We start from the raw sequence: 16,133 nt of genomic DNA, 5'->3' as shown, positions 1-16,133 counted from the left end.
ACACACACACACACACACACACACACACACACACACACACACACACACACACACACACACACACACACAGGCCTGTGCGGTGTCAGTGTGTGTGCAGACCTCTGTGTTCACCTCTTCCTTGAGGCCAATTGTGACACATCCCTGACATTTGACGTCTCTCATGACACTGATGGCCATGTACTAAATGCCCCGAATCAGCGTATTAAAGAACACCATTGCAGGCCAGTGTATATTTTCATAATTACATCAAATCTGGGCAATAAATTCAAAAGCATTCATAGAGTATGGAATGGTAGGATACCCCTGTTGATTCCGAATGATGTGATATAGAAGCTGTACATACTGTACAGTACATTGTGCTTCCTTCCCTTGAAAGTAGCCAACAAGGCCATGCTGGCGTTGGTACGTTGCCCGACCCGGGCGGCCTGAGGATATTGCATGTTTATTTTTAGCTCTGCTTTAGAGCTTAGTGATGTGTATAAATTAACATTACCCCTGTTGGGCTCAGTAATGACAACGTTGAATAAAGCTGTCCAGTCATCTGATGGCTGCTCTGCTCCTTGGCAAACTGCAAAGGTAGGCAGGAAAGCATGGCGTTACGTGCCCACAGAGAGAGACCTCAGCACATTCTGAGAGCGTTAACAAGAGAACGCGAATACAGTGTTTTTTATATTTAGAACACAGAACTAGCCCACCTAGATTGGACCGCACCCACCGCATGCACCATACCCTACATGCATTTTAGCTTCTACTCATTGAAATTCCCTCCAAGGTTTTTCAGATGATGAGGCATGAAGGTGGAGGTACAGATTGTAGCTGGAGCACATATTGTGGGTATGATTCACTGATATCCCCAGTGGATCCACAACATTGTGACTTTCATTAGGTATGCTGCTGTAGGTCTATAACGTTTAGTGTCAAAGACTTTCTCTCTCCTTGTCCAATGTGTCTCTGAAAAAGGGGAACTAGTGTCACACTCATATTTTGGGATTCCTGGGCCTTGGAATTTAGGCTATATGTTGTCTGCGGTAATGATGATGGTGTTTGGGGGCTCCTRAGTGGCGCAGTGGTCTAAGACACTGCATCTCAGTGCATCCRGCCATGATTGGGAGTCCCATAGGGCGTCGATACAATTGGCCCAGCGTCGTCTGGGTTTGGCCGGGGTAGGCCGTCATTGTAAATAAGAATTTGTTCTTAACTGACTTGCCTAGTTAAATAAAGGTTAAATAAAATTAAGATAATCATAATGATGATTGAATTGATATACTGTAGTCGTCTCAATACTCTAAACTTTTCTTTCCACATTAAAACTTTGATATTGTGAATGTAAAAAGTAACACTTCAACTGCGAAACAAGTAAACATCCATGTACAAGGAGGTACATCATTCTAGCTGTAGGACAAGATGATATGGTCTGTACATTTTTCTCCATGCCATTCTCAGAGATGATAAAGATTTTTTTWAAWWWWWWMYKKWWWWWWWMMRKWMCMRKYMAAAGKTTKRAMMMMMCYWMYYMWTYMARGGKTTTTYYTTWWTTTTTACTATTTTCTACATTGTAGAATAATATGAACTATGAAATAACACATATGGAATCATGTAGTAACCAAAAAAGTGTTMAACAATTCAAAAGTAGMMACCCTTTGCCTTCATGACGCTTTGCACACTCTTCTCTTGGCATTCTCTCAACCAGCATGAGGAATTTTTTKCCAACAGTCCTGAAGGAGTTCCCACATATGCTGAGCACTTGTTGGCTGCTTTTCCTTCACTGTGCGGTCCAACTCATCCCAAACCATCTCAATTGGGTTGAGGTCGGGTGATTGTGGAGACCAGGTCATCTGATGCAGCACTCGATCACTCTCCTTCGTGGTCAAATAGCCCTTACACAGCCTGGAGATGTGTTGGGTCATAGTCCTGTTGAAAAACAAATGAAAGTCCCACTAAGCCCAAACCAGATGGGATGGCGTATTGCTGCAAAATGCTGTGGTAGCCATGCTGGTTAAGTGTGCCTTGAATTCTGAATAAATCACAGACAGTGTCACCAGCAAAGCACCCCCACACCATCACACCTACTCCTCCATGCTTCACGGTGGGAATCACACATGTGGAGATCATCTGTTCACCTACTCTGCGTCTCACAAAGACATGGCGGTGGGAACCAAAAATCTCAAATTTGGACTCATCAGACCAAAGGACAGATTTCCACCATTCTAATGTCCATTGCTTGTGTTTCTTGGCCCAAGCAAGTCTCTTCATCTTATTGGTGTCCTTTAGTAGTGATTTYTTTGCAGCAATTTGACCAYGAAGGCCTGATTCACACAGTCTCCTTTGAACAGTTGATGTTGAGATGTGTCTGTTACTTGAACTCTGTGAAGCATTTATTGGGCTGCAATCTGGTAACTCTCATGAACTTATCCTCTGCAGCAGAGGTAACTCTGGGTCTTCCTTTCCTCATGAGAGCCAGTTTCATCACAGCACTTAATGGTTTTTACAACTGCACTTGAAGTAACTTTTCGAAGTTCTTGAAATTTTCCGCATTGACTGACCTTCATGTCTTAAAGTAATGATGTACTGTCCATTTCTCTTTCCTTATTTCAGCTGTTCTTCCCATAATATGGACTTGGTCTTTTACCAAGTAGGGCTATTTTCTGTATACCACCCCTACCCTGTCACAACACAACTGATTGTCTCAAACGCATTAAGAAGGAAATGAATTCTACAAATTAACTTTTAACAAGGCACACCTGTTAATTGAAATGCATTCCAGGTGACTAGCTCATGAAGCTGGTTGAGAGAATTCCAAGAGGGTGCAATGCTCTCAATAAGGCAAAGATTGGCTACTTTGATGAATCTCAAATATAAAGTATATTTTTTGCTTACTAAATGATTCCATGTGTGTATTTCATAGTTTTGATGTCTTCACTATTATTCTACAATGTAGAAAATAGTAAAAATAAAGAAAACCATGGAATGAGTTGATGTGTCCAAACTTTTGACTGGTACTGTATATAAAGAYCCCTCCATGCCCTGGCCTATATTCATGGCCTAGATTTTGTGATTTGGTCAAATTCTTAATGATATGTGAGTGTATATGAAAACCCCTAGGGGGCTCAGTCACAATAACCACAGTGACTGTGAGTCCATGATTGAAAAGTGACTTAGAGGTTGAAATCAGGGTTATGTAATCTCTCTTCATATCGTACGGTGAATCATACCTTGGATTCTACCACTGTGATCCCCTTAATAAGCTTTGCTTATTTAGCAACTCATTTATAATTCAAGGGCAGCTATTTTCATAATTAAACTTGAATATAAAACAAACTCAGCTGCATTCGCTACAATTAGACAGATTGCCTTTTGTGCTTGGCTTCCTACTTGGGGGGATACAAGCATTGTGAATACAGTGAATATTTGAGAAAGCTTTTATTTWAAAATAAAGGTTCTGACAGGGTTGTTTGGTTGAAGTAGGCCTATTTTCAGGGTCGGAGTGGCTCTCTTTTTGGCATAGTGTCAAATGGACAGCATGGCCCGCTGCTGTGAGTCAGCCGAGTCAGGGCCTGTTACATCATTCAACCTGCAGGGGCCTGTCCTTTCTCAAACATGGGGAAATGCGCAAGGGTTAAAGTGTGCTGTCTGGAAAGTGAAAAGGTGTAAGTAGACACTAGACAGCTGTTGTTTGTACCATCTACAAGATRTATGGGTAAGGGTTAAATAAAGTGTGTTAGAGGGTTGACTCTGGGACTTGTACAATCTGCAGATATGAAGTGTGTGAATTGTGAAAACAGTCTTGGTGTGAGGAGTGGGGAATGTCACTCGGGCTAACCTCTCGTTGAGGGCTTGTTTCCGGCCTTGTCGGGAGGTGTCTGTGGATTCACTACACAAGGCTGTCTGGAGGGAGAATAGCGTTGAGATGTTTGCTTCACATTCTGSTTGAAATGTAAAAATGAGGCGAATGGAAAGGATAGCAAAAGTGTTTTGATGAAAACATTAACATAGCCCCTGACATAACTTAGAGGGAAAAGAGAAAGAAATATGAAAGAGGGGAACATGGAAAGAGACTGGAGGAAAGACGAATMGGAAGGTCAATACGAGAAAGACAGTTGAGAGAGGGAGAACCAGAGGGATGGGCAGAGTGAGTATAAGTGATAGAGAGACACACTAGGAAGTGGAGACTATGAAAGAGAGTGAAAAAGACAAAGCATCGTGCCCTGGTTATTTCTCAGTGACCTAGCATCATGCTGACTGAAGCCAGAGCTTGGTTAATTGACTCCAGCAGTTGTAGTGGATCACCCAGCTTCTTTTGCTCTGTTTCATACCACAGCCCTTCTGCTTCAGGACCCCGGGTCTGTCTGAAGAGCTGCCTGTCTGTTATGGCCGTCTGGTCAGAGGGSGAACCTGGGGACGAACAAAGGCATGGCGATGCATTAGCGATGTAGTATGAAGATATGGCCATTTAGCACACGGAACTTTCTGGGTCCGGGGACCCCTTTTGTGAGAGCAACTTCATCAAGGACCCCCTCATAACCATAACACAACTCGCAGTGCGATGAAAATGTCATACAAGGAGATGTTTTACTGTGACATCTGCAGTGCATGGCTGGGCGAACCAAGTCTCGGTCCCAGGGAAAGAACATTTAAAAAGCCTGCCTCTTGGCATCGGAGAAATATATTTTTCATTTTCAAGCTAATTTCATGCAATAAAAAATAAATAATCATAGGCAGAAAGAAAACTTTGCAGTTTTAAAGATGAAATTATAGTGCATTTATATTCAAAACAAAGAAACATTGAGCTGAAAAATGAATAATTGGTGGATATCCCTGTGAGCTTCCCAGGCCTTGCTGCCCATGGTTAATAAGAACCTACATTGTAGATGAATAATAATGACATTGTTTTGTGTTAGATCCTCTAAACCAGTGGTTCCCAAACTTTTTATGGTCCCGTACCCCTTCAAACATTCMWYCTCCAGCTGCGTACCYCCTCTAGCACCAGGATCAGCACACTCTCAAATGTTGTTTTTTGCCATCATTGTAAGCCTGCCACACACACACTATACATTTATTAAACATAAAAATKAGTKTGAGTTTTTGTCACAACCTGGCTTGTGGGAAGTGACAAAGAGCTTTTATAGGGCCAGGGCACAAATAATAATATAATAATAATCAATCATTTTGCTCTTTTTTTGTTTAACAAAAATGGTGAATAACTCACCACAGGTTAATGAGAAGGGTGTGCTTGAAAGGATGCACATAACTCTGCAATGTGGGTTGTATTGGAGAGAATCTCAGTCTTAAATCATTTTCCACACTCAGTCTGTGCCTGTATTTAGTTTTCTTGCTAGTGAGGGGCGAGAATTCACTCTCACATAGGTACGTGGTTGCAAAGGGCATCAGTGTCTTAACAGTGCGATTTGCCAAGGCAGGATACTCTGAGTTTAGCCCAATCCAGAAATCTGGCAGTGGCTTCTGATTTAAATAAMATTTTCACAGWATCGCTTGTTGCAATTTCGATGAGGCTGTCTTGTTCAGATATCGGTAAGTGGACTGGAGGCAGGGCATGAAAGGGATAACAAATCCAGTTGTTTGTGTCATCCGTTTTTCGGGAAAGTACCTGCGTAATTGCGCACCCAACTCACTCAGGTGCTTCGCTATATCACATTTRACATTGTCCGTAAGCTTGAGTTCATTTGCACACAAAAAATCATACAATGATGGAAAGACCTGTTTRTTGTCCTTGTTWATGCAGACAGYGAAGAGCTCCAACTTCTTAATCATAGCTTCAATTTTGTCCCACACATTGAATATAGTTGCGGAGAGTTCCTGTAATCCTAGATTCAGATCATTCAGGCCAGAAAAAATGTCACCCAGATAAGCMAGTCGTGTGAGAAACTCGTCATCATRCAAGCGGTCAGACAAGTGAAAATTATGGTCAGTAAAGAAAACTTTAAGCTCGTCTCTCAATTTTAAAAAAGTGTCAATACTTTGCAACCTTGATAACCAGCGCACTTCTGCTGTTGTAAAAGCATTACATGGTCACTGCCCATATCATTGTATAGTGCAGAAAATACACGAGAGTTCAGGGTCCTTGCGTTAACAAAGTTAACAATTTTCACTGTAGTGTCCAAAACGTCTTTCAAGCTGTCGGACATTATTTTGGCTGCAAGAGCCTCTCGGTGGATGTTACAGTGAACCCAAGTGGCGTTGGGAGCAACTACTTGCACGCGCATTACCACTCTATTACTGTATSTCTCCCTGTCATGGCTTTTGTGCCATCAGTACAGATACCAACACATCTTGACCACCAAAGTCCATTTGATGTCACAAAGCTGTCCAGTACTTTAAAACGATCCTCTCCTGTTGTCCTGGTTTCTAGTGGTTTGCAGAAGAGTATGTCTTCCTTAATTAACCCCCCCCCCCCCCCCATATATGTAACGGACATATACCAGGAGCTGTGCCAGGCCCGGCACGTCTGTTGACTCAKTCAGCTGTAACGCATAGAATTCACTGGCTTGTATGCGAAGCATTAATTGTTTCAAAACATCTCCTGCCATGTCACTGATGCGTCGTGAAACAGTGTTGTTTGATGAAGGCATTGTCTGTATAGTTTTTTKGGCCTTTTCCCTCRGCATTGTCCCAGCCRTAYCCATGGCAGCAGGAAGAATTAAAGTCCTCCACAATAGTATGGGGCTTGCCTGTCCTAGCCACTCGGTAGCTCACCATATAAGACGCTTCTAGCCCCTTCTTATTAATGGTATCTGTTGCTTTTATACATGTATTACAACTCGAAAGTCATCTTAATTCTCGCTCAAAAAACTCCTGTGGCTTATTTTTCAAATTGGCATGTTTTGTTTCTAAATGTCTGCGCCAGAGCGAAGGTGWMRKYGAGTTGTGAGATAGTACTGTTGCACATATAACACACTGTGTCTTAGGAAAGGACCTATTCCCAATATAAGTGAACCCAAAATCAATGTAGTTCTCATCATATTTGCGCCTCTTCGATGGTCCAACTTCCCTGTCTGTTGTTCGGTGCTTTCCCGGGTAAGGGGGCAGTAGCTCTTTGCATCAGATTCACAACTGTCAGTGTCCATGCTAGCTGGGCTACAACAAATGTAGAATTACTGATGCTAGCATTGGATGTGCTCTTGGAAGCAGAACAACTTGTGTCGTCGACAGGTGCAGGTGTAGTACTGCTGGTAGTAGCAGTACTACCAGTAGAGCKTGTATGTCTCTCTATGGATGCGGGCCTTACTTYTTTTTAACCATTTATCAATTTTCGAGCAAATGGAATGAGCAGCAGCTACGYTTGGCTACATACGGACCGTTAGTGGAATTTCAGYGAGAGAGTAACGGTTAATGTGATTGGATGTTAATTATTTGACTAGGCTAGCTGTATTTGACATTGTGTTGTTATTTCGCTTAACACTAGATGGTTTAATTTTATTTTTGGCAGTGAAACAAGGTTACGCAGGCTAGAAAAAAAACTCACCCAAATGTATAGCTCCGTTGGAAAATACAAATGGACTGTTTGAAAATGTGAAGAAAAAAAAAATATATATATTTTTAATGTGAATCACATTTTTATTTGGCATACCCCCGACGGCATTGCGCGTACCCTGTATTTTAAAAAAGTWTTTATTTTATACATATTTAGAGATCTGGCCACGGACCCTCTGCAGTACCTCTTCTGCGGACGCCATTTTGGGAACCCCTGATTTTGCAGACCCTTTTATCCATATTTTAGGCTATGGCTACAAATCATAATAAATAAACTGTGTAGAAAGTGTGTTTTATTTTCTCTGAATCAGTGCATTGATTGGTGAGTTATTTACTGCATAATGGACCAGTCCTAGATTAATCTGTCCACTTCTTTCATTGAGCATTGTTGTTATGTGTGAAATGTGGACAAATGTGAAGAAGTCACATTACATTTTCAGTGTTTTCGATTCAACTGATGCAGATGTACCAGCTTGCAGACATAAACAACCATCTGTCGACGGGCATGTTCTGGCATGTCCTCCACCATCCAGTCACCCTAACTGACACATCTCCCCTCTCTCCTTCCCTCTCCCCTTGTTCTCTCTCCTCCCCAGATGCGAGGTGTGCCGTCCCCCCCTCCTATCGCCCCCATGCCCCTTCCTTTGCCGCTCCCTCCTACGACCACCCCGACTGGAACCCCCGTCTCTGTGTGATCTCCGGAAATCAGCTCTACATGTTGGACCAGGAGGAGGTACTTACCTACTGCTGCAAACACTATAGAAATACAATTTCACCCATCACCCACCCATTGACTTGAAAGGGGATTACCGTTYTWGGAATTATATTTCTATCTATTCTATGGCTCACTTTGCTGTACCATACTGTATTAGACTGGTTTGTTTGAACGGACATGAGTGTCTACAACACTGTCATGACAGTTTCTAAAGCCACAAAGTTTAATAAAAAATGACATATCTAAAAAAAGGATATCACCACAATTGACCCTTTAGGCATGTAACTGTATTTGACATGACCTGACATTACATGGTATTCTGAGTACATTACATTGCCAATAAACATTGTCACTGATTTAATTCCCAGAGGTTTTCCTGACCACATGACATGACTAGGAAAAGCTCTGGGCCGGGGTCCTAGTTATAACACAGTATCTCATGTACATGTTGGACCTGAAGGAGGCCAGTGTTCATATTAAACACTCAAGGCAGGTGTCCTGGGCCACTGTCGCCTAAGGCTTGCTTATGGGAGGTTCAGTCCTGCACCTATTGTTAGCTTAGAATTTCGCACCAGTACCCCTCTATACAAGTAGGTCACGTCTGGCTAAGATGGGCCTGTTAGACCAGTGCCCATAGCCTAGCAGTTAAGAGCGTTAGGGCCAGGAACCGAAAGGTCGCTGGTTTGAATCCCCGAGCCAACAAAGTGGAAAAAATCATCTGTTCTGTCTTTGAGCAAGGCAGTTAACMCCCAACAACAACTGCTCCCTGGGTGCTGATGACGTTGATTAAGGCAGCCCCCTGCACCTCTCTGATTCAGAGGGGTTGGGTTAATTGMGGTAGACACATTTTGGTTGAATGCATTCAGTTGTGCAACTGACTAGGTATCCCCTTTCCCATCTGAGTGCTGATCTAGGATCAATATACCTTTCAGATCATAACAGACATGACATGATTACATGACCAGGTGGGACCTGATTCTAGATCAGCACTCCTACTCTGAGACACTTTAGGAATATGGGACTCTTTCAAACTGACTGTTTATTGCTAATCCCCCCCCCCAAAAAAACAACATACCTTAGTATAATATAGTAAGTAATCTAAGTAGAATTTCAGCCTGCTAGCTCAGACCAGAAGGGGGTACTATTCCTTCACTTTTGTACCTGTATCGCCTTTGGACAGGTCTCTTTAAATGTAGACCTTGTAGACAGATTTACAGATTGATATCCAATAAATGAATCCTAAAACACAATTAAAACACAGAGGTTTTACTGACACACTTAAGGTCTATTACACTACAATAATAGTACATTTGATTGAGAGTATGAGTCTATTAAAGATGATGTAATGATGTAATGAAGTACTGTAGCGGTACTTGCAGGGTAGCTAGCTGACAATATCTTTCATTCTCCTCACTCAGAAGGAGTATAAAGAACCTTATGATCCAGATAAGGGCCTTTTCAGCTATGGAGCGATGAGAAGAAGGCCCAAGTCAATTAATCAAAGGCTTATCCCTGTCTAATTGTGCCAATGAGGCAGAAGCTATGAATGGATTTGAGGCAGACCTGACGGGCCAATAGCCACCACCTTGGAGAGAGGATGAGGCGATTAAATATTCATGCCTGTCACTCACCTCATGCGGCGCGAGTGGGCCTCTCCATCTCTCTCTCTCCATCTCTCTCTTTCTCTCTCTCTCTCTCTCTCTCTCTCTGTCTCTCTCTGTCTATCTGTCTCGCTCAACCTCTCTCTCTCTCTCTGTCATACACACACACCCCTCTTGATTAATTTCTGTTCGATTCAAATGCTTTTAGTGGCATGACAAAAAGCAATCATATGTTGCCAAAGAGGAGATAAGGTGGAACAGAGGGGTACCTCTCTCTCTCTCTCTCTCTCTCTCTCTCTCTCTCTCTCGCTCTCTCACACATTCTATTTCTCAGGCAACCTCTCCTCCCTCTCTCCCTGGTGTGACTGACAGTAGTGTTTGGCTATCCCACAGACCTGCTCTCTCCTTTCTTTCCCAAGCAGCTCCATTGAGATGCCACTCTGTTTTGTTTTGTGAATGACATCTGTCAAAAGACCAATTTCTCTTCATTGCGGCTTCTTCAGTCTCAACTAAGGGGCTGCTTGAGGAAATAACAGTGCTCTGGAGGAATATGTGAAAATATCTGTCACGTCACCATTGTGCTATTCTGTGCTCCCCTATGTGCTTTATTCACCTCAGTAAACACGACAAGTGCTGAAAACTGGTGATGTTGAAAGCTTGACTTATGCATAGTCCGAATTAACCTAATAGATTAAGAGTGTACCCTTTCGTCCAAGTCCAGAAGTCACTATACCTTCTGTTCAACACTTTATTGTTTGTGTWGCTTCCCCTACTTGCATACTCTCCACCTCAGAAGTCAATCTTAAAAGTGAACACTACACAATCCAACTTAACTTCACTCCCTAACAAAAAAACTCTATGCTGCACTGCCATTGACAGTAGAAGAGCACTGACCACTTCCCAGTGGGCTGCTGTTTGCCCTCTGTGCCCGTGGTGGGAGCGAGAGGATCGACAGTGATGGCTGCCACTGATATGAAGTGACAGAGCCCCGCATTGTGTGCACCAGACGCCACGCACCAGTGCCCTGTCCTCCAGTCATGCGCCCAGGCATCGCTCTCCCTCCCACTGTGCCCCAGTGTTACGCAAGCAATCAGAGGGCACTATTTCCTGCTAGCACAGCGCTAGCACAAGCATGTTAGTATCCTCTCTCACTACTACTGAATCAAATTAGCGTTAGCCTGCTAGGCTAATTCAAAATAAAGGGAATTAGAACAGGATTTGTCTCAGTATCCATGCATGGCCATTGTGTTGCATTCCCAGCCCATATGTTTGCAACGGCTTTGGCAGTGTTGATACTGTAAATTAATTCATTAGCGCCTGAGCCAACAATGCAGCRCCATGGTGGCGTTTCCTGTAGCTACTGTTGTCACATTGCATAAAGCATGACTCAGGAGTAGTTAGCATTTTTACACATGCATGACCCTTGGGAACCCATTTGGAAACAGGGGGATGTGACAATTATGTAATAATAAGGCACACATGGATGGAAGGAGTCATGGGAAAGAAGCTCCTTCATTTGACCAATAAGAAAGCTCAATGCACTGTACATTGGCAAATCCTAAGGTTATTTAACAAGCGCTTTACTGCCTTTTGGCATTTGAATAACCATTACGCGCAACTGAAATAAGCCATTTTCAAAGGGTCACCACTTATTRCATATTAGKGGTTATACACTGAGTATACAAAACATTAGGAACACCTTCATAATATTGAGTTGCACCCCCTTTTGCCCTCAGAACAGCCTCAATTCGTTGGGGCATAGACTTTACAAAGTGTCAAAAAACTTCCAAAAGGATGCTTGGCCGTGTTGATGCCAATACTCCCAAGTTGTGTGAAGATGGCTGTATAATGTCTTTTGGTGGTAGACCATTCTTGATACACACAAAAAACTATTGAGCCCTGAAAAACCCACTAGCTTTGCACTTTCTGACACACTCAAACCAGTGCGCCTGGCACCTACTACTATAACCCTTTCAAAGGCACTTAAATCTGGTGTCTTGTCCATTTTATCAAGCAATGGATTAATTTGCCTGGCTATGCATGTGTAAAGTGCATTTAAATGGAGTTTATCTAACATTCCAACTTGAATGCAGTATTGTGGGAAAGGTCCACATAGGGAGTAGTGGACAGCTCTTCACCCAGTGCTCGCAGCATGCTCAAATTTACATACAAACAATGAAGATCAACTTTGGATTGGAATTTGTTGATTTAGATTACTTGGTATGCTCTCTAAATGCCCTCTTTTCGTCATTCCAAACGCCAAAAATGGTCTTAAAATCACTCTGTTTGAAACGTTCTCTTTGATTTTATCACATGCCAGTTCTTGTCAATGCCTGAGGCGAGGGAGGTGAACATCTGTCAAGTGATAGGACGTTATGAGAGATCTTGAGGACAGACAGTGGTGTTGGCCAGCCTAACTTCTTGTCATACTTCCATGGACACAGAGGCTGAGTTGATGTGGTGTGTTTGTGTTGTGTGCATGTCGTAATGCGTCTGTGTGTGTGATTGTGTTGTGCGTGTCGGGAGCAGAGGTATGTACTCAGCCGCTGTTTGATCACGACTCCGTTACAAAAAGATTACACACCTACCCTCCTCCCCCCCCCCCCAGCTCACACACCAACACACACACCACACACCACACCATCACACTGGCCAGTTAGTGACATATGGTCCAGCAGCCTGCCAGCATTGCTCAACTCTCCATCCAGGCCCCCTCTCCTCTCCCTCCCACTCAGAATCTATGGCTTCATTCTCCCTCTACTCACCACCACCCACCATCCACCCCTCCTTGCAGTGCCTGAGCACATTCATCTCTATTTCAGTCTTAGCCACTTCTGCGCCTACTCTGCCTCTGACACAGTTTGCCTGATGCCGAAACCTATACAATTACCTTCTTTAAGTATTAGATTCACCTACGATGAATGAGCTGATCTCTGACAACACTCAAGGAGGCCTATGTCTGCATGCCAGTATCAATCTACTTTTCAATTGAATGAAATGGATTTGACTCGCCCAACAAACACCGGAATACCCAGAGACAAAAACTCAAGGACAGAAAAGGAAACACTTGCGAACTGCATTTAGTTCTCATTCCATTATATCGTTTACATATTACAAAACAATCCCCGATATAGCGGCAGCTTCTTCTCCTGCAGTTTCAATGCGACCAACTTGCCCCTGTTATGTCAGTGCGGGCCCCATTCCCTCTGTCTAGTCTGCCGATGTTGTGTGCCAACCGCCTGTTGCCCACTCTATGACATGCTACCAGGACGGCCTAAGGCCGTGTCAATCCCCAGCTGCAGCGCCACTGTCCTAACCAGCCCCCCTCCCCTCTGCCAATCAAACACTGCCACGCAAGCTATAAATAGCACTGAGGTGTTCCCTCTCGCAACCAGAAAGTGCTGTGTGTCAGAGTGGGTGTGTGTGTGTGCGTGTGTGTGTGTGTGTGTGTGTGTGTGTGTGTGTGTGGGGGTCTTTTCCATACACTTGTTGTGATGAATTGTGTCTGAATGGGGACACGGTGGGGATGAGGGGGGAGTGGGCTAACTGTGTTCAAGTGGACATCATTGTGGAAATGACCGTGTTTAGCATGCCATGATAGACTAGTATTTATGTAGGGTGTTTAAGATCAGTTTTGAGTCAGAGTTTAATGTGATCTAAACGGCCTCTCAGCTGCTCTGTGAACATTTTCAGTTCTTATTCTTAGTCAAAGTCACTACTCTCATTGAGGCAACTCCATGCCTTAGACTCAACTGAAGTCCGGAGCAAAACTTTCTGRATAAAAATGATTGATTAAGTAATAATACACTTAGATTATCAAAGCATTTAGCACTTACAGTATGCTGTATATTGATCACATTTCTTTATATTACTATTTTATGTGTATCGATACATTTAATTAGCAAAGTGCTCCTAGAATGCAGAAAGAAKCTCTGGTGCAGCACAGGCTCAAGGAAACAGGGGTAGAGAAGAGTGGATACAAACATTTAGGGACGTCTCTGAAGTCTTGTGAATGAATATATCCGTTAATTATMCARAAATATAGCAACTATTACGCTTATGACATTATAAAAAGGCTTGGAGACAGATGGCTCATATTATTAACATGTTAGAGAGTATATCTGTGTTAGAAGGATATTCCTAGAGTGTTATGGTCCAATATTGAGGTAAATTTGATTACATCGAGAAATAACCAGAAATAATGTGAACGTTATAAACAGATGTTAAAATKAGGTCTGATGCATTTTAAACAGTGTGCTCGCAGTGTATCATAAAAAATATATAAACAGCAGAGCAAAGTCTTTCAATGCACAAGCTTTTATGCATGCGGGTGCTGGACTCATAAAGATTGGGTGTCTTATAATACATTTTTCATAGAGRAACTCATTCCGTAACTTGCAATATATCTGTCCTCAGCGTGCGATGTATCTCACAACATACTCATTAGTGTGCACTAAGTGGATAATACAAGCATAATCATATATACACTTGATTTATGGTGTGTGTATCCCTGATTATGTTATTTAAAAAAGAGGTAAACGTCAACAAAATGAATCCTGCCAATGACAACGACGGGAGATGTCTTCTGGCTCACTGGGCTATGGGGGATTGTATACTGTGGTAAAGGACTCTATGGAGTGCTGTGCTCTGTGCTGTGTATCCACTAGATATGTCTAGCGCAGTAGACTGCATGTTATGTATGTTGGGGGGTGGGTGCTGTCGCCTGCAGTGGGTGTATGTACAGTTAAAGTCGGATCTTATAATACATATTTTCATAGAGAAACTCATTCCGTAACTTGCCAATATATCTGTCTTTCAGCGTGCGATGTATCTCACAACATACTCATTAGTGTGCACTAAGTGGATAATACAAGCATAATCATATATACACTTGATTTATGGTGTGTGTCCCTGATATGTTATTTCAAAAAGAGGTAAACGTCAACAAAATGAATCCTGCCAATGACAGCGACGGGAGAGAGCTTCTGCTCACTGGGCTATGGGGATTGTATACCGTGGTAAAGGACTCTATGGAGTGCTGTTGCTCTTGTGTGCCTGTGTATCCCACTAGATATGTCTAGCGCATGTAGACATGCATGTTATGTATGTTGGGGGTGGTGCTGTCGCCTGCAGTGGGTGTATGACAGTTAAAGTCGGAAGTTTACATACACCTTAGCCAAATACATTTAAAATCAATTTTTCACAATTCCTGACATTTAATCCTAGTAAAAATTCCGCTGTCTAGGTCAGTTAGGATCACCACTTTACTTTAAGAATGTGAATGTCCAGAATAATAGTTGAGGAAATGATTATTTCAGCTTGTATTTCTTTCATCACAATTCCCAGTGGGTTCAGAAGTTTACATACACTCAAGAGTATTGTAGCATTCCTTTAAATTGTTTAACTTGGGTCAAATTGTTTCAGGTAGCTCCCACAAGCTTCCCACAATAAGTTGGGGGAATATGGCCCATTCCTCCTGACAGAGCTGTGTAACTGAGTCAGTTTGTAGGCTCCTTGCTCGCACATGCTTTCAGTTCTGGCCACAAATTTCCTATTAGGATTGAGGTCACGGCTTTGTTATGGCCACTTTAATACTTGACTTTGTTGTCCTTAAGCCATTTTGCCACAACTTTGGAAGTATGCTTGGATCATTGTCCATTTGGAAGACCCATTGCGACCAAGCTTTAACTTCCTGACGTGATGTCTTGAGATTTGCTTCAATATATCCACATAATTTTCCTCCCTCATGATGCATCTATTTGTGAAGTGCACCAGTCCCTACTGCAGCAAAGCACCTCCACAACATGATGCTGACACCCCCGTGCTTCACGGTTGGGGATGGTGTTCTTCGGCTTGCAAGCATCCCCCTTTTTCCTCCAAACATAATGATGATCATTATGGCCAAACAGTTATATTTGTTTCTCCAAAATACGATCTTGTCCCCGTGTGCAGTTGGTTGCAAACCATAGTCTGGTTTTTATGGCGGTTTTGGAGCAGTGGCTTCTTCCTTGCTGAGCGGCCTTTCAGGTATGTCGATATAGGGACCGTTTTACTGTGGATATAGATACTTTTGTACGCTGTTTCCTCCAGCATCTTCACAAGGTCCTTTGCTGTTGTTCTGGATTGATTTGTGACTTTTCTCACCAAGTACGTTCATCTCTAGACACTGAACGCGTCTCCTTCCTGAGCGGTATGCACGCTCGGGTCCCATGGTGTTATACTTGCATACATTGTTTGTTATAGAATGAATGGATACCTTCAGGCGTTTGGAATTGTCCCAAGATGAACCAGACTGTGGAGGTCTTAAAAAAAAAATTTCTGAGGTACTT

At 42.8% G+C, this 16,133-nt stretch overlaps 1 protein-coding gene across 1 annotated transcript in view; it reads left to right on the top strand.

The window, feature by feature from the left end:
* LOC111965136 (ras/Rap GTPase-activating protein SynGAP-like) overlaps positions 1-16,133 on the top strand; it is a 113,173-nt gene that overhangs the window by 18,915 nt on the left and 78,125 nt on the right. The window contains 1 exon segment of the mRNA XM_070444011.1: positions 8,085-8,221. Coding sequence (XP_070300112.1) covers positions 8,085-8,221 — 137 coding nt within the window.

This window comes from Salvelinus sp. IW2-2015, linkage group LG6.1 (genome assembly GCF_002910315.2).
Source record: "Salvelinus sp. IW2-2015 linkage group LG6.1, ASM291031v2, whole genome shotgun sequence".
Lineage (NCBI taxonomy): Eukaryota > Metazoa > Chordata > Actinopteri > Salmoniformes > Salmonidae > Salvelinus > Salvelinus sp. IW2-2015.
Note: the sequence above shows the minus strand (reverse complement) of the source record. Positions and strands in the feature narration are given on the sequence as shown.